A 22,371-nucleotide genomic window follows, 5' to 3' on the forward strand; every position below is an offset into this window, starting at 1 on the left:
CCAAAGTACTTGTTCAATTGGTCCGCCATTTCTTTGTTCCCCGTTATGACTTCCCCTGATTCTGACTGCAGGGGACCTACGTTTGTCTTTACTAACCTTTTTCTCTTTACATATCTATAGAAACTTTTGCAATCCGTCTTAATGTTCCCTGCAAGCTTCTTCTCATACTCCATTTTCCCTGCCCTAATCAAACCCTTTGTCCTCCTCTGCTGAGTTCTAAATTTCTCCCAGTCCCCAGGTTCGCTGCTATTTCTGGCCAATTTGTATGCCACTTCCTTGGCTTTAATACTATCCCTGATTTCCCTTGATAGCCACGGTTGAGCCACCTTCCCTTTTTTATTTTTATACCAGACAGGAATGTACAATTGTTGTAGTTCATCCATGCGGTCTCTAAATGTCTGCCATTGCCCATCCACAGTCAACCCCTTAAGTATCATTCGCCAATCCATCCCAGCCAATTCACGCCTCATACCTTCAAAGTTAGCCTTCTTTAAGTTCTGGACCATAGTCTCTGAATTAACTGTTTCATTCTCCATCCCAATGCAGAATTCCACCATATTATGGTCACTCTTCCCCAAGGGGCCTCGCACAACGAGATTGCTAATTAATCCTCTCTCATTACATAACACCCAGTCTAAGATGGCCTCCCCCCTAGTTGGTTCCTCGACATATTGGTCTAAAAAACCATCCCTTATGCACTCCAGAAAATCCTCCTCCACCGTATTGCTTCCAGTTTGGTTAGCCCAATCTATGTGCATATTAAAGTCACCCATTATAACTGCTGCACCTTTATTGCACGCACCCCTAATTTCCTGTTTGATGCCCTCCCCAACATCACTACTACTGTTTGGAGGTCTGTACACAACTCCCACTAACGTTTTTTGCCCTTTGGTGTTCTGCAGCTCTACCCATATAGATTCCACATCATCCAAGCTAATGTCCTTCCTATCTATTGCCTTAATCTCCTCCTTAACCAGCAATGCTAACCCACCTCCTTTTCCTTTTATTCTATCCTTCACACTTCTCCGGATTGAATTCCATTGAATTCCATTTGCCACTGTTCTGCCCATCTGACCAGTACATTGATATCTTCCTGCAGTCCGCAACTTTCTTCTTCATTATCAACCAGTCGATTTTAGTATAATCTGCAAACTTCTTAATCATACCCCCTACATTCAAGTCTAAATCATTGATATATACCACAAAAGGCAAGGGACCCAGCACTGAGCCCTGCAGAACCCCACTGGAAACAGCCTTCCAGTCACAAAAACACCCATCAACCATTATCCTTTGCTTCCTGCCTCTGCGCCAATTTTGGATCCAACTTGCCACTTTACCTTGGATCCCATATGGAGAGAGAAAAGGAAGGAAGGAAGGGAAAGGGAGGGAAGAAAAAGGGAGAAAGAAAAGACTTGCATTTATATAGCACCTTTCACGACCACCAGATGTCCCAAAGCGCTTCACAGCCAATAGTGTACTTTTGAAGTGTAGTCACTGTTGTAATGTAGGGCATGGAAGGTGAACAGACTTACCATTTATCAATGCACTTCTGACAGAAACTGTGAGTGCAGGGTAGGATGAGGTCAGCGCGACCATCCATACAGATACAACACTCCTCCTCATCCGTCATCTCCTTAATCCTGCAGAAAACAGCGTTTCGTTACATCTGATCAAACACCAACTTCACACAAACATTCTAATATATGTTATCCTTTTTGTTTTTATACATTTGGACTTTGCATGATGTCCCCATTCTCTAGCTCAGGGCTGTCGAAATGACTGGGTGACACGTGGCCCTCAAAGCCCCTGTGCCTCAGCCCCAGTTGTCCGTATATTTATTGCTCTGTCCTGGTCGAATTCTGTGGGCCAGGAGGTTTGGAAAAGCCGGTGTTTCCTAGTGGGTGCACAATACTTGGTTGAAGGTGATTGAGATGGCAATTAATGTAATTGCTATTAAGTTTACTACAATTATGAGCAAGACCAAAATTCAGGGCCATCAATATAGGATAATCACCAATAAATTCAGTAGGGAATTCAGGAGAAACTTCTTTACCCAGAGAGTGGTGAGAATGTGGAACTCGCTACCACAGGGAGCGGTTGAGGCAAATAGTATAGATGCATTTAAGGGGAAGCTGGATAAACACCGGGGGGGGGGGGGGAGGGGGGAAAGGAATAGAAGGTTATGCTGATGAGGTGAGATGAAGAGGTGTGGGAGGAGGCTGGTGTGGAGCATAAACACCGGCACGGACCCGTTGGGCCCAATGGCCTGTTTCTGTGCTGTAATTCAATGTAATTTATGAATAGCATCCATTTACTGAAAAAGTTACAGCATGTTTTTTCCTTGGGATAACTGGGTGCCTTTGTAGCTTTCTCCCAGAAGTAGTTGATCAGATTCCACGATGGGACTGTTTTTAGCCGCAGATTATGCCGCTATATTGCTAGGCTTCTATAAGCTTTGGATATCGCTGGTGCTTTCAGTGAGTCACTCTATGTCCCACCACGGGCTCGGCTTCACTGCAAACTACTGCAGTAAAAAAAATAATTTGGTTTCAAGTTTGAATGGGTATTTATTTCTTCACTCGTCTATTCCGTGTAGATTATGCTCTGCATCACTCTTTCTGCAACATCCTTGAAGAGAAGGAACACGCAGGGCACTTTCAGAGCTGAACGGTGTTGCTTCACATATAGAACCAGAAATGCTGGAAATACTCAGTAGGTCAGGCAGCAGCTGTGGAGAGAATCAGAGTTAATGTTTCAGGTCCGTCAGAACTGGCAAAAGTTCAAAATGTAACAGATTCTTAAGGAAGTGCTGGGGTCCTGAAAGGGGGGAAGGAAGGAAAGAACAAGAAAGAAGGTCAGTGATAGGGTGGAAGACAGGAGAGATTTGAGAGACAAAAGGGATGATGGGACAAATCGAGATGGTAATGACACAAGTTAAGAAACAAAAGATGAGTCTAGATAGGGTGTGAATGGCGGAATAATTACCAGCTGGCAATTATTTCAGGGCCCCAGCACTTCCATAAGAATCTGTTACATTTTGAACTTTTGCCAGTTCTGACAGACCTGAAACATTAACTGTTTCTCTCCACAGATGCGGCCTGACCCGCTGTGATTTCCAGCATTTTCAGATTTTATTTCAGATTCCAGCATCCGCAGTATTTTGCTTTTGTATTAAGTGTTGCTTCACTATTGTTTATAGAAAACTATTATTCAAACAGAAATGCTTTTAATTCTTAGGCAGAACAATACAGTCTATACAATGATGCAAATACACACCACATCCTGATCACACATTTTGCACAAGGTATTTAACAGATCAAAGAGACCAACTAAATCCAAACATAAACATTGCACCACCTTCTCAAGGGGAAACACAGGATGGCCAGAATTCTCTACCTGCCCACAATGAATTGTTTTTAAAATAGCTAGCAACCAACTTTTGGAGGAAAAAAAATCCAAACGGCTGGTATGTGAGGAAGGCATAAATCCTTGTTAAAGGTAGCTCCTTTCCCAAGGAAGGATATATTTGCTGTGAGGGAGTGCAACAAAGGTTCACCAGATTGATTCCTGGGATGGGGGGATTGCCCTATGAGGAAAGGTTGAGTAGACTAGGCCTATATTCTCTCGAGTTTAGAAGAATGAGAGGTGATCTCATTCAAACATACAAAATTCTTCCAGGGCTTGACAGGGTAGATGCAGGGAGGATGTTTTCCCCGGCTGGGGCGTCTAGAACCAGGGGTCACAGTCTCAGAATAAGGGGTCGGCAATTTAGGACTGAGATGAGGAGAAATTTCTTCACTCAGAGGATGGTGAATCTTTGGAATTCTCTACCCCAGAGGGCTGTGGAGGCTCAGTCGTTGAGTATATTCAAGACAGAGATCAATAGAGTTTTGGATATTAAGGGAATCAAGGGATATGGGAACAGTGCAGGGAAGTGGAGTTGAGGTAGATCAGCCATGATCTTATTGAAAGGCGGAACGGACTCGAATAAGGTGATTTTTGGCAGCAGTGAAGCACAGACCAACGAGCCATGAAATGAATATTGCTTCTCTGAAATACTCAGCCATACACTAATCTAATAATCAAAAGTTGACTCACTTGCCCAGCCAGATGCTGGCGTGACACGATGATCCATCTGCTGCCGTCCCTTCGCAGCTGCTGCTCTGGGTAAGAACCCCACTTGCCTGCATGGTGATCTCCCGATACAGCTGAGTGAACTGATAGAGGTTTAGGATTCTAGAGGCTTCAATATTTCCAGTCGTCTTGTTAATCTGCCAAAAAATACTTGACGTCTGATTAAAGGTAGCGGAATGCTTACAGCACACATGAAATCAACATCAACTTGTATTGATACAGCCCCTTTAATGTAGTGAAACGTCCCAAGGCACTTCACAGGAGCAAATAGCAAATAAAATTTAACACCGAGCCACATAAGGAAATATTAGGGCAGGTGACCAAAAAGCTTGGTAGTTTTTAAGGAGCTTCTTAAAGGAGTAGAGAAAGGCGGAAAGGTTTAGGGAGGGAATTCTCGAGCTTAGGGCCTCGGTGGCTGAAGGCACGGACACCAATGGTGGAGGGATTAAAATTGGGGATGCTCAAGAGGCCAGAATTGGAAGAGCGCAGACATCTCGGGAGGTTTCAGGGCTGGAAAAGGTTACAGAGATAGGGAGAGGGCGAGGCTGTGTAGGGATTGGAAAACAAGGATGACATTTTAAAAATTCACAGACAAGTACTATACAATGTTTCCCTGTGCACATTTTGTACACCATCTTCCTTCAAGCTTAAACAAGATGATTAGGTTTATCTTTCCTCGTATGTTGGTGTGTCTCTTGCATTTATTCAGCACCTTATCGCATCTTTGTTCTAAATTGCTGCACAACCAATGAGTTGCTTTTGAAGTGCAGTCACTGTTGTTATGTCGGCAAACATGGCCACCATTTCTCCACACAGCAAAGTGTCACAAGCAGCAAATGAGATGAATGCCCGATTCCTGTTCCCTTTGGTGGTGTTGGTTGAGGAATGTTGGCCAGGACACCGGGAGACCGCCCCTGCTCTTCTTCACACGGTGATCAAGCAGATAAGGTCTCGGCTTAACGTTTCACCTGAAAGACGACGCCCGTGACAGTGTAGCACCCCTCCAGCACTGCTCTTTATGTGCCAGCTCAAATTAAGTGTTCAAGCTCTGGAACGGGGGCTTAAATCCACGACCTTGACTCCGAGAGAGTGCAACCGACTGAGCCAAACTGTAAAGTCAAAATTATCCTCACTTCTTGTAAAGCCCTTTCAGCTTACCAATTTGTTTAACGGAGATGGAACAGGATCACTCCTGAATGGAGACCATCGCATTTCCAGAACTCTGTGACTGATTAAGTTTTTGCATACATTGCATCTTGACATCATGAGTTAATAAACTGGGTATCTTTTTGTTCTAAATTAATAAAAGTGCTCCTGCATAGGAGCAGGAGGAGGAGGAGGCCATTCAGCCCCTCGAGCCTGTTCCGTCATTCAATTAGATCATGGCTGATCTGTATCTTAACTCCATCTACCCACCTTGGTTCCGTAACCCTGAATACCCTTACCCGACAAAAATCTATCTATCTCAGTTTTGAAAATTTCAATTGACTCCCAGCCTTGACAGCACTTTTAGGGGCGAGAGTTCCAGATTCCCACTGCTCTTTGTGTGAAGAAGTGCTTCCTGACATCACCCCTGAACGGCCTGGCTCTAATTTTAAAGTGATGTCCCCTTGTTCTGGACTCCCCCCACCAGAGGAAATAGTTTCTCCCTATCAACTCCTTTAATCTTCTTAAACACCTGAATTAGATCACCCCCTAATCTTCTAAACTCCAGGGAATACAAGCCCAGTCTGTGCAACCTGTCCACGTAATTTAATCCTTGAGGAAGTTGTAACGGAGGCACACTCGGAAAGCGTCTTTCCCCTCCCAAGAAGTTTGAAAGTCACTGGGTCTATGTGAAACATGAATAAAGTGATACAAACAGAGGAATGTAATCTCCCCGCTGGGTGGGGGGATGGGCGAGTTCGGCATGGCTGGTGTTTTACGCCCGGCGGGGGAGGTTACAGTTACACGCAAAGTATCAAATATCAGAACATATAAAATTATCGCCACCTTCTTCTAAAACATTGAAATGTATTTAGACAAGTCACAAGTGTACTGCCCAAGTCGCTTATGGAAGAGTCATGTATCCTGAGAATAATTTACAACTTTACTGCTTAATTTGTACCATGCGCACATTTAGTATTATTCCAAAACTGACGGACCGGTTAAAGCAGGGACAGAGTAGCACTGACTGAAGCCTGCCAGAGGCAATTATACAACAACACAGGTTTAATACAGGAATGTTAAAGTTCAGTAATACAGGCAATGAGCAGAGAATTAACAGGATATTGTCGAGAGAAGAGACTTGCTCAGGAACTGCATCTTTCACAGCATCCAGGATGTCATAGAACGTTCCAGCACAGGAATAGGTCACGTGGCCCATCAGGTGTGTTTGGTGTTTCTCTCCACGAGCCATCTTCCTTTGAGATGTGGGCATCGCTGCCCATCCCTAATTGCCCTTGAGAAGGTGGTGGTGAACCGCTGCAGTCCGTGTGGTGAAGGTGCTCCCACAGTGCTGTCAGGGAGGGAGTTCCAGGATTTTGACCCAGCGACAATGAAGGAACGACTGATATATTTCCAAGTCAGGATGGTGTGTGACGTGGAGGGGAATATGGAAGTGGCGGTGTTCCCATGCGCCTGCTGCCCTTGTCCTTCTAGGTGGTAGAGGTCACGGGTTTGGGAGGTGCTGCCGAAGAAGCCTTGGCGAGTTGCTGCAGTGCATCTTGTAGATGGTACACACTGCAGCCAGGGAGCGCCGGTGGTGTAATCCCATCATAGCCTCTTTTATAAGCGTCTATCTCCATGGACTCTGCTTCAACAACAGTTTCAGACAATTTGTGTGTGTAAAGAAAGTTTTTTCTAACCTCCCATTTCATTCTAACACACACCTGTGATAGGCAAGTTTATTTTCTGTTCTGCAGTGGTTAGGATGCCTGCAGCTCAGGATGAAACGACTGACACACGGTGGCCAAAGCCTTTATCAATAGCTTGGATTGACGTAAATGGGGAGAAATTGGCCTCCTTTGTGCTGCCTGTTAGCGCCTCCAGGAGGGTGATAACAGCTCACCGTCCGGACACGGCAAAATTACCGACGCCCGTGAATTTCCATGGCGGGTTAGCGCGTCGCTAAAACTTACCACCTCAATCTCCTGTGCCCCGGAGATCGTAACGTCATCCGATGCCCAGCTCCCCGTATGTAAAATTTACTTCTGCCCCCTGCAGCATCACTGGGCATCAACAGCAGCAGCTACATAATGGTGTCAATACTTCAAGCAATTAGTGGTGAAGCACTTTGAGAGGTGCTGTGGGCATATGATACGATACAAACTTACTCTTAAATCAGTGTTTGAACAGGAGCAAGTGACATAAGCAGACATTAAAACAAAACCTTCCACCAACTTTTTGTTTAACAGAACTATTGACAGCCAAGTTAGACTAACAAGCCCGACTTGTGTCTCGCGTAGATACACAGTATATGTATTTAAATATTTTGTTTAAAGTAGCATTAAAATATTCTAATTATGCCTGAATTCTATAAAAGCCATTTGTTCCATACCTTTGAGCTGACAATCCTGACAATGACTTTCCAAAGAGCCGAGGAATCAGAGCCAGGCTGCACCTCAAACAGTAAGCATTTCTCCTGCCCGGCAGACAATCGTTCCGTGCTACAACAGGTAGAAAGACAGAAGGTTAAAGAAAGAAAATTAAATACTTGGCCTTTCACGACCACCGGATGTCTCAAAGCGCTTTACAGCCAATGAAGTACTTTTGAAGTGTAGTCATTGTTGTAATGTGGGAAACGCGGCAGCCAATTTGCGTAGAGCAAGATCCCACACACAGCAATGTGATAACGACCAGATAATCTGTTTTTGTTACATTGATTGAGGGATAAATATTGGATGTGCCTATTTGTACTGCCAAAATGGCCACCTTGTCTCTGATTGGCTCTCCAGTTTCACTGCACCTATTGCTGATTGGACCCCTTTGGAGGATAAGGCACACCTTGAATTTTTTGTGGTGTGTGTAATTGGAACCGCCCATCCCAAGTTCTGATTGACTTCACAAATTGTAACTCGATCCATTTTGACTTCAGAAGCCAGAGAGGATAGATCTCCCCAAAAGCCACCAAGTGCCAGGCGAATCCCTTGCCCCAGCGCAAGTGCATGATGTTACCACCCCTCCTCCCCCCCATAGATGAGACATTATGTGCAGATTGTTAACAGGTTTACTGGGTATGAAGTGACTAGTGATAATGTCGTGACTTCTGGATTCCATCCACCCCAATGATGTCCCTTATAACACACGCACCGAGCTTTCCGAGAAATCGGGTGTGGGTGTAAAGGCGGTTGGAAGAACGTGATCCATCTTCCGAGTTCCTTTTCCCCCCTCTGATCCCTCCCATCCGAGTCTCTCGCTCCCCCCCCAGGGTCTCTCTTTCTCTCCCACCCTCCAGGCTCTCTCATCCCCCCTCCCCCACTCCCCAGGTTCTCTCTCTCTCTCCCCGGCTGCCTCCTGCCACCGCTCTCCCCCGCCGCTCAGCGGGAGGCTCGGGCCCTTCGGTGGCTTGGGGCTCGGCGGGAGGCTTCAGAATGAACGTGTTCGAGGCCCCACTTCCAGTTCCGGATGGGAGGCATCGGGGTCGGAATCTCGAGAGGACACAGGCGCAGAAGGACAGTACGAATAGTCAGTACCATAAATATTGGCCCAGGACACCGGGGATCACTCCCCCGCTCTTCTTTGAAATAGTGCCATGGGATCTTTTACATTACCTGAGAGAGCAGATGGGGCCTCGGTTTAACGTCTCATCTAAAAGACAGCACCTCTTGACATTGTAGCGATCTCTCAGCACTGCACTGGAGTGTCAGCCTAGATTTTTTTATGTGCTCAAGCCCCATGGAGTGGGACTTGAACCCACAACCTTCTGACTCAGAGGTGAGAGTGCTACCCACTGAGCCACAGCTGGCACTTAAATTACTCTCTCACTATGACCAAATACAGGTAGCTTGAATCCTAACGCAGACTTCAGCAATCACTCATTCAGCAAATAATTGCACGATATTATAATAAAACCATTCATTGGGTCCCATCAGCTTTCTTCCCTCCTGCCCTAGGGTGCTTTGCTCAAATGACCATTCTTCGTGCACGCACCTAATCAGCAAGTGTCGGCAGGCTATTCGGCAGTGGAGATCGTCACCGACAAACTACATATTTCTGGCTGAGTAGCGATGGGGTGTGGAAACTCCTAGCTCCAGTCCGGGGGGCAATGCTGGCAAAGCCACAATTAATGCTGATCGCCATTACCACCTCTCTCTCAAGGTTCGAGGCACTTTTCTCAAAGGATAGAGCACCAAAAGTAGCGTTGTATTGCCTGTTGTAATGTAGCAACGATTGTAAAGAACTCCAAGTTTGAAATAAACTTACATTCCAGTACAAATATGCAGATGATTGCACTGTTGAAACCAGCCCTAACAAGAGCTTGTAGAACAGTGAGACATTAGGATACGGACGAGCCTACAAGCACTCAAATATCGACTTTTCACAAAGTCTGAGCTTCTAACGATCGGTGCTGCGAAATGCAGTCATAATGAGGAGTGACTGCAAATAAAGCAAGCTTGCAGTGACAAACAGTTGCCCAACAGAGAACTTCACGTTCATTATCAGTCACAAGTACAACTGTCCAAACCACATCTTGCACTTATATCGTGCATTCAACATGGCAAAACGTCTCAAGGCGCTTCACACAAGTGCAATCAAATAAAAATGGTTACCGAGGCGAAGAAGGAGATAGTGAAAGGGGTGACTAAAAACATGGTCCAAGAGGTGGGGTTTAAGGAGGGCCTTAAAGGAGAAAAGAGGGGTGCAGAGAGAGGTGGGCAAGCCCTTGAGGGCATTTAAATATGTGGGTGGGACTAGTTTGCCGCACGCTCTTTCCGCTGCCTGTGCTTGATTTCTGCATGCTCTCGACGACGAAGACTCAAGGTGCTCAGCGCCCTCCCAGATGCACTTGCTCCACTTAGGGCGGTCTCTAACCAGGGACTCCCAGGTGTCAGTGGGGATGTTGCATTTTATCAAGGAGGCTTTGAGGGTGTCCTGAAATGTTTCCTCTGCCCACCTGGAGCTCGCTTGCCATGTAGGAGTTCCAAGTAGAGCGCTTGCTTTGGGAGTTTTGTGTCGGGCATGCGGCTGGATATGGTCCACGTCTCCGAGCCATATAGGGCAGGTATCACTACAGCCCTGTATACCATAAGCTTGGTGCCAGATTTGATCTTTGATCACTCTCTTCCTCAGGCGGCCGAAGGCTGCGCTGGCGCACTAGAGGTGGTGTTGAACCTCGTCGGCTATGTCTGCCCTTAATGATAATAGGCTCCTGAGGGATGGAAAGTGGTCCACGTTGTCCAGGGCCGCTCTGTGGATCTTGATGACTGGGGGCAGTGTTGTGTGGCGGGGTCAGATTGGTGGAGGACCTTTGTCTTACGGATGTTTAGTGTAAGGCCCATGCTTTCGTATGCCTCGGTGAAGATGTTGACGATGACTTGGAGTTCAGCCTCTGAATGTGCGCAGGCGCAAGCGTCGTCTGCGTACTGTAGCTCAACGACAGAGGATGGGACGGGCTTGGATCTAGCCTGGAGGCAACGGAGGCTGAATAGGTTCCCACTGGTTCTATAGTTTAGTTCCACTCCAGCGGTGGAGGTGAAGCACTGCAGTGAGGAAGATTGATAAGAGGGTTGGCGCAATGATGCAGCCCTGCTTGACTCCGGTCCGCACATGGATTGTGTCTGTGATGGATCTATTGGTCAGGATCACGGCTTGCATGTCATCATGGAGCAGGCGGAGGATGGCGGCAAACTTTTGGGGGCAGCCGAAACGGAGGGGGACGCTCTATAGTCCCTTGCGGTTGACAGTGTCAAAGGTCTTTGTAAGGTCAAAGGTGGCCATGCACAAGGGTTGGTGCTGTTCCTTGCATTTCTCCTGCAGTTGTCGCGCTGTAAAGGGTTAGGGGGAAAGGGCAGGTGAGAGGCAACTAGCTGAGAGTCGGCACGGGCTCAATGGGCCAAATGGCCTTCTTCCGTGCTGTAGCCATTCTATGATTATTAGATCAGGACTCTGCCGTACTAATCCAGCAACACAACCACTACACTACTGTATCCGAATGGCTAATTCGCAACTTCTCAAGGATTACATTGACAGCCACTGTTGGAATGACAAGATGGTGGGAACTGCTAAGATCATTGTCAAAGTTAAGAACAGTGAGTAAAAATTTAGCTCCTTCACACCGTCAAGTTCAGGAATTTCTCCAATATCATGGTAAGACTACTGTCCTTTAGGAAAGGAAACCTGTCGTCCTTACCCGGCCTGGGCCTATAAGTGGTTCCAGTCCCACACCAAAGTGTTTGACTATCTGCCCTCCGAAATGGTGTTTGACTAACCGCTCTCCGAAATGGTGTTTGACTAACCGCTCTCCGAAATGGTGTTTGACTACCCGCCCTCCGAAATGGTGTTTGACTAACCGCTCTCCGAAATGGTGTTTGACTAACTGCTCTCCGAAATGGTGTTTGACTAACTGCTCTCCGAAATGGTGTTTGACTAACCGCTCTCCGAAATGGTGTTTGACTACCCGTCCTCCGAAATGGTGTTTGACTAACTGCTCTCCGAAATGGTGTTTGAATAACTGCTCTCCGAAATGGTGTTTGACTAACCGCTCTCCGAAATGGTGTTTGACTAACCGCTCTCCGAAATGGTGTTTGACTACCCGCCCTCCGAAATGGTGTTTGACTACCCGCCCTCCGAAATGGTGTTTGACTAACTGCTCTCCGAAATGGTGTTTGACTAACCGCTCTCCGAAATGGTGTTTGACTAACCGCTCTCCGAAATGGTGTTTGACTAACCGCTCTCCGAAATGGTGTTTGACTAACTGCTCTCCGAAATGGTGTTTGACTAACTGCTCTCCGAAATGGCTGAGCAAACAACTTAGTTGTATTGTAGGGATGCACAATAAATGCCAGCCTTGCCAGCAACGCCCATAGCCCGAGAAAGTTTTTTTTTAAAAAGCAACCTGCTGAAAAGATTCAATTTACTTAATGTATTCATAGGAAAACAGCCAGTCACGAGCTAGCCTCTTCAGACATTTATCAAAGTACTTGTTTGGATTTAGCTCCTTTCCTGAAGCAATAGTACCCATCAATTTTCACATAAAATGCAGCGATGATTGAATAATTCTGCCTGAAGTGAAGCTCAATTACAGAGAGTTACTTGCAGAACCCTGATGCGGTTTTGCTCAAATGCTCCCCGCCAGCCCAGTTAGCTTGCTCGCCTCAGGAACTAATCAATGCAGTTCAGTATTTATGCTTGAACTGTATAAAACACTAGTTAGGCCACAGCTAGAGTACTGCGTGTAGTTCTGGTCACCACATTACAGGAAAGATGTGATTGCACTGGAGAGGATACAGAGGAGATTTATGAGGAAGTTGCCTGGACTGGAGAATTTTAGCTATGAGGAAAGATTGGATAGGCTAGGGTTGTTTTCCTTGGAACAGAGGAGGCTGAGGGGAGACCTTATTGAGGCGTATAAAATTATGAGGGGCCTAGAGTGGATAGGAAGGACCTATTTCCCTTAGCAGAGGGGTCAACAATCAGGGGCATATATTTAAATAATTGGTAGAAGGTTTAGATGGGATTTGAGGGGAAATTTCTTCACCCAGAGGGTGGTAGGGATCTGGAACTCACTGCCTGAAAGGGTGGTAGAGGCAGAAACACTCACCACATTTAAAAAGTACTTGAATGTGCACTTGAAGTGCCGTAACCTACAGAGCTATGATCCAAGAGCTGGAAAGTGGGATTAGGCCGGATAGCTCTTTGTCGGCCGGCACGGACACAATGGGCCGAAATGACCTTCTTCCGTGCTGTAAATTTCTATGATTCTATGAGAGCGCACCCGATTATTCAGCGCTCTGCTACAACCATCATTGGCTTCTGAGATCAGTCAAAGAAAGTTTTAAATTGTACAGCTTCTGTATCAAGAACTTATGAATGGGTATTCTTAAGATCTGATTCCATGGGGGGAATTAGAACGCACCCCACCCGGGAACAAGGCAAGACGCAGTTACAATAGCTGAGCAAGGACTTATCACCCAGTTCACAATGGGGAACGGTAGCAGTGGTTATGTTACTAGAGCAGGAATCCCGAGACCTAGACTAATGACCGAGAGACACGGGTCAAAATCCCACCATGGCAGCTGGGGAATTTATATTCAGTTAATTAAATAAATCTGGAAGGAAAGCTAGTATCAGTAATGGTGAGCATGAAAATACCAGATTTCGTAAAAACCCATCCGGTTCACTAATGGGGGCAGACAAAAGGCAGGTAACTATAGGCCGGTTAGTTTAACATCTGTAGTGGGGAAAATGCTTGAAACTATCATTAAGGAAGAAATAGCGGGACATTTAGATAGGAAAAGTGCAATCAAGCAGACGCAACATGGATTCATGAAGGGGAAATCACGTTTAACTAATTTACTGGAATTCTTTGAGGATATAACGAGCATGGTGGATAGAGGTGTACCGATGGATGTGGTGTATTTAGATTTCCCAAAAGGCATTCGATAAGGTGCCACACAAAAGGTTACTGCAGAAGATAAAGGTACGCGGAGTCAGAGGAAATGTATTAGCATGGATAGAGAATTGGCTGGCTAACAGAAAGCTGAGAGTCGGGATAAATGGGTCCTTTTCGGGTTGGAAATTGGTGGTTAGTGGTGTGCCACAGGGATCAGTGCTGGGACCACAACTGTTTACAATATACATAGATGACCTGGAAGAGGGGACAGAGTGTAGTGTAACAAAATTTGCAGATGACACAAAGATTAGTGGGAAAGCGAGTTGTGTAGAGGATACAGAGAGGCTGCAAAGAGATTTAGATAGGTTAAGCGGATGGGTATAAGGTTTGGCAGATGGAATACAATGTCAGAAAGTGTGAGGTTATCCACCTTGGGGAAAAAAAACAGTAAAAGGGAATATTATTTGAATGGGGAGAAATTACAACATGCTGCGGTGCAGAGGGACCTGGGGGTCCTTGTGCATGAATCCCAAAAAGTTAGTTTGTAGGTGCAGCAGGTAATCGGGAAGGCGAATGGAATGTTGGCCTTCATTGCGAGTGGGATGGAGTACAAAAGCAGGGAGGTTCTGCTGCAACTGTATAGGGTATTGGTGAGGCCGCACCTGGAGTACTGCGTGCAGTTTTGGTCACCTTACATAAGGAAGGATATACTAGCTTTGGAGGGGGTACAGAGACGATTCACTAGGCTGATTCCGGAGATGAGGATAGATTGAGTAAACTGGGTCTTTACTCGTTGGAGTTCAGAAGGATGAGAGGTGATCTTATAGAAACATTTAAAATAATGAAAGGGATAGACAAGATAGAGGCAGAGAGGTTGTTTCCACTGGTCGGGGAGACTAGAACTAGGGGGCACAGCCTTAAAATACGGGGGAGCAAATTGAAAATCGAGTTGAGAAGGAATTTCTTTTCCCAGAGGGTTGTGAATCTGTGGAATTCTCTACCCAAGGAAGCAGTTGAGGCTAGCTCATTGAATGTCTTCAAGTCACAGATAGATAGATTTTTAACCAATAAGGGAATTAATGGTTACGGGGAGCGGGCGGGTAAGTGGAGCTGAGTCCACGGCCAGATCAGCCATGATCTTGTTGAATGGCGGAGCAGGCTCGAGGGGCTAGATGGCCTACTCCTGTTCCTAATTCTTATGTTCTTATGTAGATGAGAGCGGCTGCACAAACACAGAGCTATCGGAAATTCCGATGAAAATATATGCAAGGGATCATTTTCTGACTTCAAGCGCTGGACACGAAGGCTCGCTGGCCGGGAGCAGGTGTCGGAAACTCTGGGGCATACACAGCCCTCTGGCCATAGATTTTAAACCGTTGAGAAATCAACGCAAGGTGCCTCTGACTTTCTGCTATCCACTCCCGGTAACCAAGGCCTGCTATCAAAAGCACAACGTTAATTAATATCCCAGCATCTCCCGGCTTCAAAGCAGCATTCCCACTGTCCACAGGCCTCAACAATCTGTGCTCGGAGGGGAGGCGGGAGGAGGGAGGAACCCAGAGGTTTAAACAATCAGGCACCAAACTCACAATCGCTGCGCGCAGGACTGGAACTAAAAGCTGGAAACATCGCGGGTACAGTGAGAAACAGGATAACAGTCAACTGGTGCCTTTATGCTCGCACAAGTTCAGCTTCTTTATAAGCAGAAAAGAAAGAAAAAAAACTTTCATTTCTATAGCACCTGTCACAACCACCGGACGTCTCAAAGCGCTTTACAGCCAATTAAGTACTTTTGGAGTGTTGTCGCTGTTGTAATGTAGGAAGCGCAGGAGCCAGTAGCAAGCTCCCACAAACAGCAATGTGATTATGATCCAGATAATCTGTTTTTTTGCTATATTGATTAAGGGATAAATATTGGCTCCAGGACACCAGGGATAACTCCCCTGCTCTTCTTCGAAATAGTGCCATGGGATCTTTTACGTCCACTTGAGAGAGCAGATGGAGCCTCGGTTTAACGTCCCATCCGAAAGACGGCACCTCCGACAATGCAGTGCTCCGTTAGTACTGCCCCTCCGACAGTGCAGAGCTCCCTCAGTACTGCCCCTCCGACAGTGCAGCGCTCCCTCAGTACTGCCCCCCGACAGTGCAGTGCTCCTTCAGTACTGCCCCTCCGACAGTGCAGCACTCCCTCAGTACCACCCTTCTGACAGTGCAGTGGTCCCTCAGTACTGCCCCTCCGACAGTGCAGCTCTCCCTCAGCACTGCCCCTCTGACAGTGCGGCGCTCCCTCAGCACTGAACTGCAGTGACAGCCCACACTTTTGTGGTCAAGTCCCTGGAGTGGGACTTGACTCAGACGCGGGAGTGCTACCCACTGAGCCACAGCTGACACTGTGAAAAGGTGAAATTTGCGGGGCTGTGGGGAAAGAACAGGGGGAGTGGACTAATTGGTTCGCTCTTTCACAGAGCCGGCACAGGCACGATGGGCCGAATGGCCTCCTTCTGTGCTGTGTGATCCTTTACTGAAAGGCAGTCAGACTCACCAACTCTGTGGTAATCAGCCACATGATCATAAGCGTGAAGGTCAATCATTAGGTGGCAGCACCACATTTAGGAGCTCCAATATTTTGTCAGCCTGTGATTACTATTCATTTCAACCTTGCACCGTTGTACCGTAAAGTGTGCTGCTGAACCAGCTGTGCTGTCTTTTCCCCATTTTCAAACGCATCATGAAAGTGTAGAGTTTATAAAATGAGAACGGGAGACCACTCACATCTCGTTCAGCTCCGCCACTCGGGCGAGAAACTCCTCGTAGGTGAGGAAGCCGCTCTCCCTTACCAGGGCCGCGTGCTTCATCATCCGGTCCGGCAACTTATTGAAGACCCCCGGAGCTTGGTTCGAGATATGTTGACCCATCATTGGGCAGCTGACGGGCGACCGGACCACGGGCTCTAGGTGTGGGTCATTTGCAGAGCTCCTGTCTGTTTAAAGGAAGGAACAGATGAGACGGTTCCGTCAATGTCCTTAAGAAAATAAATTATACGGCACCAGGTCATTCAGGTTCTCCCAAAGCACCTAGAAAATGGTCACGTTCGATGCAATTCCAGCAGCCAATTCCCCCTTTTACACTATAATATCGCTATTTAAAACCTCCAATACGTTGAGCCTTTTGAATGAGGTGCATTGTGCTCTGGTATTTTCTGTTGTTGGAGAGCTCGTCCATTCGAAATGACTACCTTTGAACTGTCCCCTGCCCAGTGATACAGAAATTTGCACTGGACATAGTGTGCACTTCCAGTCGTCACACCAGACACCACACAATGTAAATATTTGTTCTTATATTAAAGACGGAATTTCCCTGCAACAAACTGCAGGCCATTCCTTGGCAAACCTGTGGCGAGAACATCACAATCTTCAGCCTTCCTATTGAAAACATTGCACGTCAAGGGCATGAGCTGGATAAACCGAATCCCCAGCACACAACCATTACTCAACTGATTAAGAACTGAAGAAAACACATATAAAATGAAAAGAGTATGTATTATTTACTATATGAGGCTTGATGTCGAGGCTGTAATCCAAACCCATGATCCAGTCACACTGTTTATATCTCAATCCCTTGTGGTTAACCCCTGGTTATTTTTACCCTTATCTGCACAGGGTTTTTTGGGACTCTCTCACTGACGGACGGACGGACAGAGAGGTGAGAGGCTCTTTACTGTACCTGCCGCTATAACCCGGTTCGTGGCAACGGTTAGCAAGATGATCTGAATCAAGTGGGCACTACTCTAACAGTCTTAAACAAAGTACAAATCCAGACATTCCTCTCCTTCCAATTACAACAACTTGTCTTTATATAGCACCGTTGTAATGAAATGTCCAAAGGAATTTCACAGGAATATTACGCGATACAAATTTGACACCGCACAAGTAGAAATTAGGGCAGGTGACCAAAAGCTTGGTCAAAAAGGTAGGTTTTAAGGAGCGTCTTGAAGGAGGAAAGAGAGGTAGAGAGACGGTGAAGGGAGAGAGTTCCAGAGCTTGGGGTCCAGGCAGCTGAAGGCACGGCCACCAATGGTTGAGCGATTATAATCGGAGCTCAAGAGCACAGAATTGGAGGAGCGCAGACATCTCGGGGGGTTGTGGAGCTGGAGGAGATTACAGAGATAGGGTAAGGCCATGGAGGGATTTGTAAACAAGGATAAGAATTTTGAATCGAGGTATTGTTTAACTGGGAGCCAATGTAGGTCAGTGAGCACAGGGGTGATGGGTGAGCGGGACTTGGTGCGAGTTAAGACACGGGGCAGCCGAGTTTTGAATGACCTCAAGTTTACGTAGGGTAGAATGTGGGAGGCCAGCCAGGAATAGTCAAGTCTAGAGGTAACAAAGGCATGGATGAGGGTTTAAGCGGCGGATGAACTGAGGCAAGAGCAGAGACGGGCGATGTTACGGAGGTGGAAATAGACGGTCTTAGTTATGCTGCGGATATGTGGCCGGAAGCTAATTTCAGGGTCAAGTATGACACCAAGGTTGCAAACAATCTGGTTCAGCTTCAGACAGATGCTCGGGAGAGGGATGGAGTCAGTGGCTCGGGAACAGAGTTAGTGACAGGGACCAAAGACAATGGCTTCAGTCTCCCCAATATTTTAATAAATTCCCAACAAATTAATTTGTAAAAGAAAATTCTTCAAAGTGACTTTATTTTATTAACAATAAGATGCATCTCTGTATTTAAGGTAGCATTCTCAAGTATTCAGATGACCATGACCTCAATCCTTTAATTACATTGCCGCCTGAAAGGAGTTCATTATCCTTGGAATAACAATTGAGATTGGCCACAAAGGGTGCAGAGGGAGCTGTTCGTGCCCAGGAAGCACTAGCAAAGCTTAATGTTTCTCTGCAAATTCCAGGTTCAAGATCAACAAGAGTTATTTACACCAATAGAGAGGGTGCAGAGGAGATTTACCGGGATGTTGCCTGGAGTGGAGAATTTTAGCTATGAGGAAAGATTGGATAGGCTGGGTTTGTTTTCTTTGGCACAGAGGAGGCTGAGGGGAGACCTCATTGAGGTGTATAAAATTATAAAGGTGCCTGGATAGGGTGGATAGGAAGGACCTATTTCCCTTAGCAGAGGCATCAACAACCAGGGGACATAGATTTAAAGCAATTGGTAGGAAGTTTAGAGGGGATTTGAGGGGAAATTTCTTCATCCAGAGGGTGGTGGGGGTCTGGAACTCACTGCCTGAAGGGCTGGTAGAGGCAGAAACCCTTACCACATTTAAAAAGTACTTGGATGTGCACTTGACGTGCCGTAACCTACAGGGCTATGGACCAAGAGCTGGAAAGTGGGATTAGGCTGGATAGCTCTTTGTCGGCCGGCGCAGACACGATGGGCCGAATGGCCTCCCTCCATGCCGTAAATTTCTATGACTCTACTGGTCCGGCAATGAATTAAAGGAAGCAAAACAAGTTAATTTTAATAGTTGTGATTTCCACAAGTATACAATAATTCTGTGGGGTCGTCAGCAGTGGAACGCTAACAGTAAAATGTGAGGGTCACGGGGCCTGAAATATCAATAACCGAAATATGCATGTCCCAGGATTATATGTGAAATATCCAAACAGTTAAAATCAGGAGCCTGAATTTGAAGGGGGGGGGGGAAAGAAATGTATTCCCTGTACAAAATCAGAGAATGGTTACAGCACAGGAGGTCGTCATTCGGCCCTTCGAGCCCGTGCCAGTTCTCTGCAAGAGCACTTCAGCTAGTCCCACTCCCCTCACCCACCTCATCCTTTCCTCGTAGCCCTGCAATTTTTTTCCTTCAGGTACTTATCCAATTCCCTTTTCATCTAAATAAAAAGGCAAAGTACAAGAACACAACAGGAGCAGGAGCAGACCAGGAATATAGTGAACAATGAGGTGGAAAGTGATGGAATGCAAGAGGACGTAGACAGGCTGGTGGAATGGGCGGACCCGTGGCAGAAAGTTGATAGAAAGAATGAGGAAAGGATATATATAAACTAAATGGTACAATCCGAAAGGGCGTGCACAAACAGAGAGGCCTGGGGGATTTTGTGCACAAATCTTTGAAGGTGGCGGGGCAAGTTCAGAAAGCAGTTAAAAAAGCTTACAAAATCCTGGGCTTCATGAATAGAGGTATAGAGTACAAAAGTGTGGAAGTTATTATGAACCTTTATAAAACACTGGTTCGGCTTCAACTGGAGTATTGTGTCCAGACATCGCACTTTAGGAAGGATGTGAAGGCCTTAGAGAGGGTGCAGAAAAGATTGACAAGAATGGTTCCAGGGATGAGGGACTTCAGTTACGTGGATAGAGAAGCTGGGGATGTTCTCCTTGGAGATTTGATAGAGGTGTTCAAAATCATAAGGGTTCTGGACAAAGTAGACAGAAACTGTTTCTATTGGCAGAAGGGTTGAGGACACTGATTTAAGGTGATTGGCAAAAGAACCAAAGGCGATGCAAGAAAAACACTTTTCATGCAGAGAGTGGTTAGGATCTGGAATGCACAGCCTGAAAGGGTGGCAGGGGCAGACTCAATCGTGGCTTTCAAAAGGGAATTGGATAACGACCTGAAGAAAAAAAATTGCAGGGCTACGGGAGAAGGGAAACTAGCTGAAGTGCTCTTGCAGAGAGCCGGCACGGGCTCAACAAGCCGAATGGCCTCCTTCTGTGCTGTGACCATTCTATGATTCTGCCCTTCAATCCGCCATTCAATAAGATCATGGCTGATCTTCGACCTCAACTCCACCTTCCTGCCTGATTATATCCCTTGATTCCTCTAGAGTCCAAAAACTGTCTCAGCCTTGAATATACTCACTGACTGAGAATCCACAGCACTGTGGGGTAGAGAATTCCAAAGATTCACCACCCTCTGAGTGAAGAAATTCCACCTCATCAGTCTTAAATGGCCGACCCCTTATCCTTAGACTGTGACCCCTGGTTCTAGACTCCCCAACCAGGGGGAAACATTCTCCCTGCATCTACCCTGTCAAACCCTGCAAGAATTTTATACATTTCAATGAGATCACCTCTCATTTTCTAAATTCTAGAGAATATAGGCCTAGTCTGCTCAATCTCTTCAAGGGGCAATCCCCTCATCCCAGGAACCAGTCTACTGAACCTTTGTTGCACACAGTCTATAGCAAGTATATCCTTCATCAGTACAGAGACCAAAACAGCAAAGTACTCCAGGTGCGTCTCCCTAAGGCCCTGTGCAGCTGCAATAAGAATTCCCTACTCCTATACTCCAATCCCTTTGTAATAAAGATTGGGGACACAGGAAATCTGAAATAAAAACTAAAAATGCTGGAAATACTCATCAGGTCAGGCAGCATTTGTGCAGAGAGAAACAGCTAACATTTCAGGTCAATGACCTTCCATTCGGATCTCACCCCGCGGGGCGGGGAGATCACACCTTGGGATGGGAGGGGGGAGGGGATCACACCCTGGGATGGGAATTGGGGGAAGGGATCACACCCTGGGATGGGAGGGGATCACACCCTGGGATGGGGGGGGTGGATCACACCCTGGGATGGGGGGGGGGGGAGGGGATCACACCCTGGGATGGGGGGGGGGAAGGGAATCACACCCTGGGATGGGGGGGGGGGGGAGGGGATCACACCCTGGGATGGGGGGGGGGGGGAAGAGGGGATCACACCCTGGGATGGGAGGGGGGAGGGGATCACACCCTGGGATGGGAGGGGGGAGGGGATCACACCCTGGGAGGCGGGGGGTATCACACCCTGGGAGGCGGGGGGAATCACAGCCGGGAGGGGGGGCAAAATCACACCCTGGGGAGCGAGAGGTGGGGGGGGAGGGATCACACCCTGGGGGGGCGTGTCTCTATCCCGAGACCGGGGGCTCGGTCCGGGTATCAGGCCGCCTCCCTTCCGCTCCCAGGCCGGCCTGCGGTGTGAGGGATTGAGGGTTTGCGCGGGGTCAGGCCCGGGCCCCCCCCCGGGCTCCGGGCCGCGCTCTCACCTGCTCCACTCCCGCTCTCGGTGCTACGCACCGCGCTCCCGCCTCTCTCCCGGGGCCGCGCACGCAGGAACGCGCCGCCGCGATGACGTCACAAGAGTGAGAGAAAGTGGGGGGGCAGAGGGGGAAATGGGGAGAGAGGGAGAGAGTAGGGGGATGGGGAGTGGGGGATTGCGAGAGAGTGGGGGGGGTGGGAGGGGGTGATGGGGAGAGAGTGGTGGGGGGGATGGGGGTGATGGGGAGTGTGTTGGGGGGATGGGGAGAGAGCGTGGGAGGGGATGGGGAGGAGTGAGTGGGGGATGGGGAGTGTGGGGGGGAGAGAGTGGGGGGAGATGGGGAGTGTGGGGGGGAAACATGGGGAGTGTGGGGGGGTAACATGGGGAGTGTGGGGGGGGTACATGGGGAGAGTGTGGGGGGTAACATGGGGAGAGTGGGGGAGGGAGATTGCGAGAGAGTAGGGGGGTGGGGGAGAGTGTGGGGGGATGGGAGTGGTGGTGGGGGGGAAGGGGGTGAGTGGTGGGGGGAAGGGGAGTGAGTGGTGGGGGGAAGGGGAGTGAGTGGTGGGGGGGAAGGGGAGTGAGTGGTGGGCGGGATGGGGAGTGAGTGGTGGGGGGGATGGGGAGAGAGTGGTGGGGGGGGATGGGGAGAGAGTGGTGGGGGGGGATGGGGAGAGAGTGGTGGAGGGGGGGGGGGAGAGAGTGGTGGGG

At 47.7% G+C, this 22,371-nt stretch overlaps 1 protein-coding gene across 3 annotated transcripts in view; it reads right to left on the minus strand.

Annotated features, from left to right (window-relative positions):
• The window catches only part of rnf141 (ring finger protein 141), a 34,474-nt gene extending 12,729 nt beyond the window's left edge, over positions 1-21,745 (minus strand). The window contains exons 1-5 of one of the 3 annotated variants that reach the window (XM_070899448.1): positions 21,668-21,745; positions 16,439-16,646; positions 7,673-7,781; positions 4,099-4,271; positions 1,533-1,640 (exon numbers count right to left, since the gene is read on the minus strand). In XM_070899448.1, the coding sequence (XP_070755549.1) occupies positions 1,533-1,640; positions 4,099-4,271; positions 7,673-7,781; positions 16,439-16,584 (536 nt within the window). In that variant the 5' untranslated portion in view covers positions 16,585-16,646; positions 21,668-21,745. Of the gene's footprint in view, positions 1-1,532; positions 1,641-4,098; positions 4,272-7,672; positions 7,782-16,438; positions 16,647-17,214; positions 19,144-21,044; positions 21,070-21,667 lie in introns of those variants that run through there. The other 2 variants (XM_070899450.1, XM_070899449.1) reach the window with 2 other exon arrangements.
• Between the last annotated feature and the right edge of the window lie 626 nt (positions 21,746-22,371).

Source organism: Pristiophorus japonicus, chromosome 14 (assembly GCF_044704955.1).
Source record: "Pristiophorus japonicus isolate sPriJap1 chromosome 14, sPriJap1.hap1, whole genome shotgun sequence".
Taxonomy (NCBI): Eukaryota; Metazoa; Chordata; class Chondrichthyes; family Pristiophoridae; genus Pristiophorus; species Pristiophorus japonicus.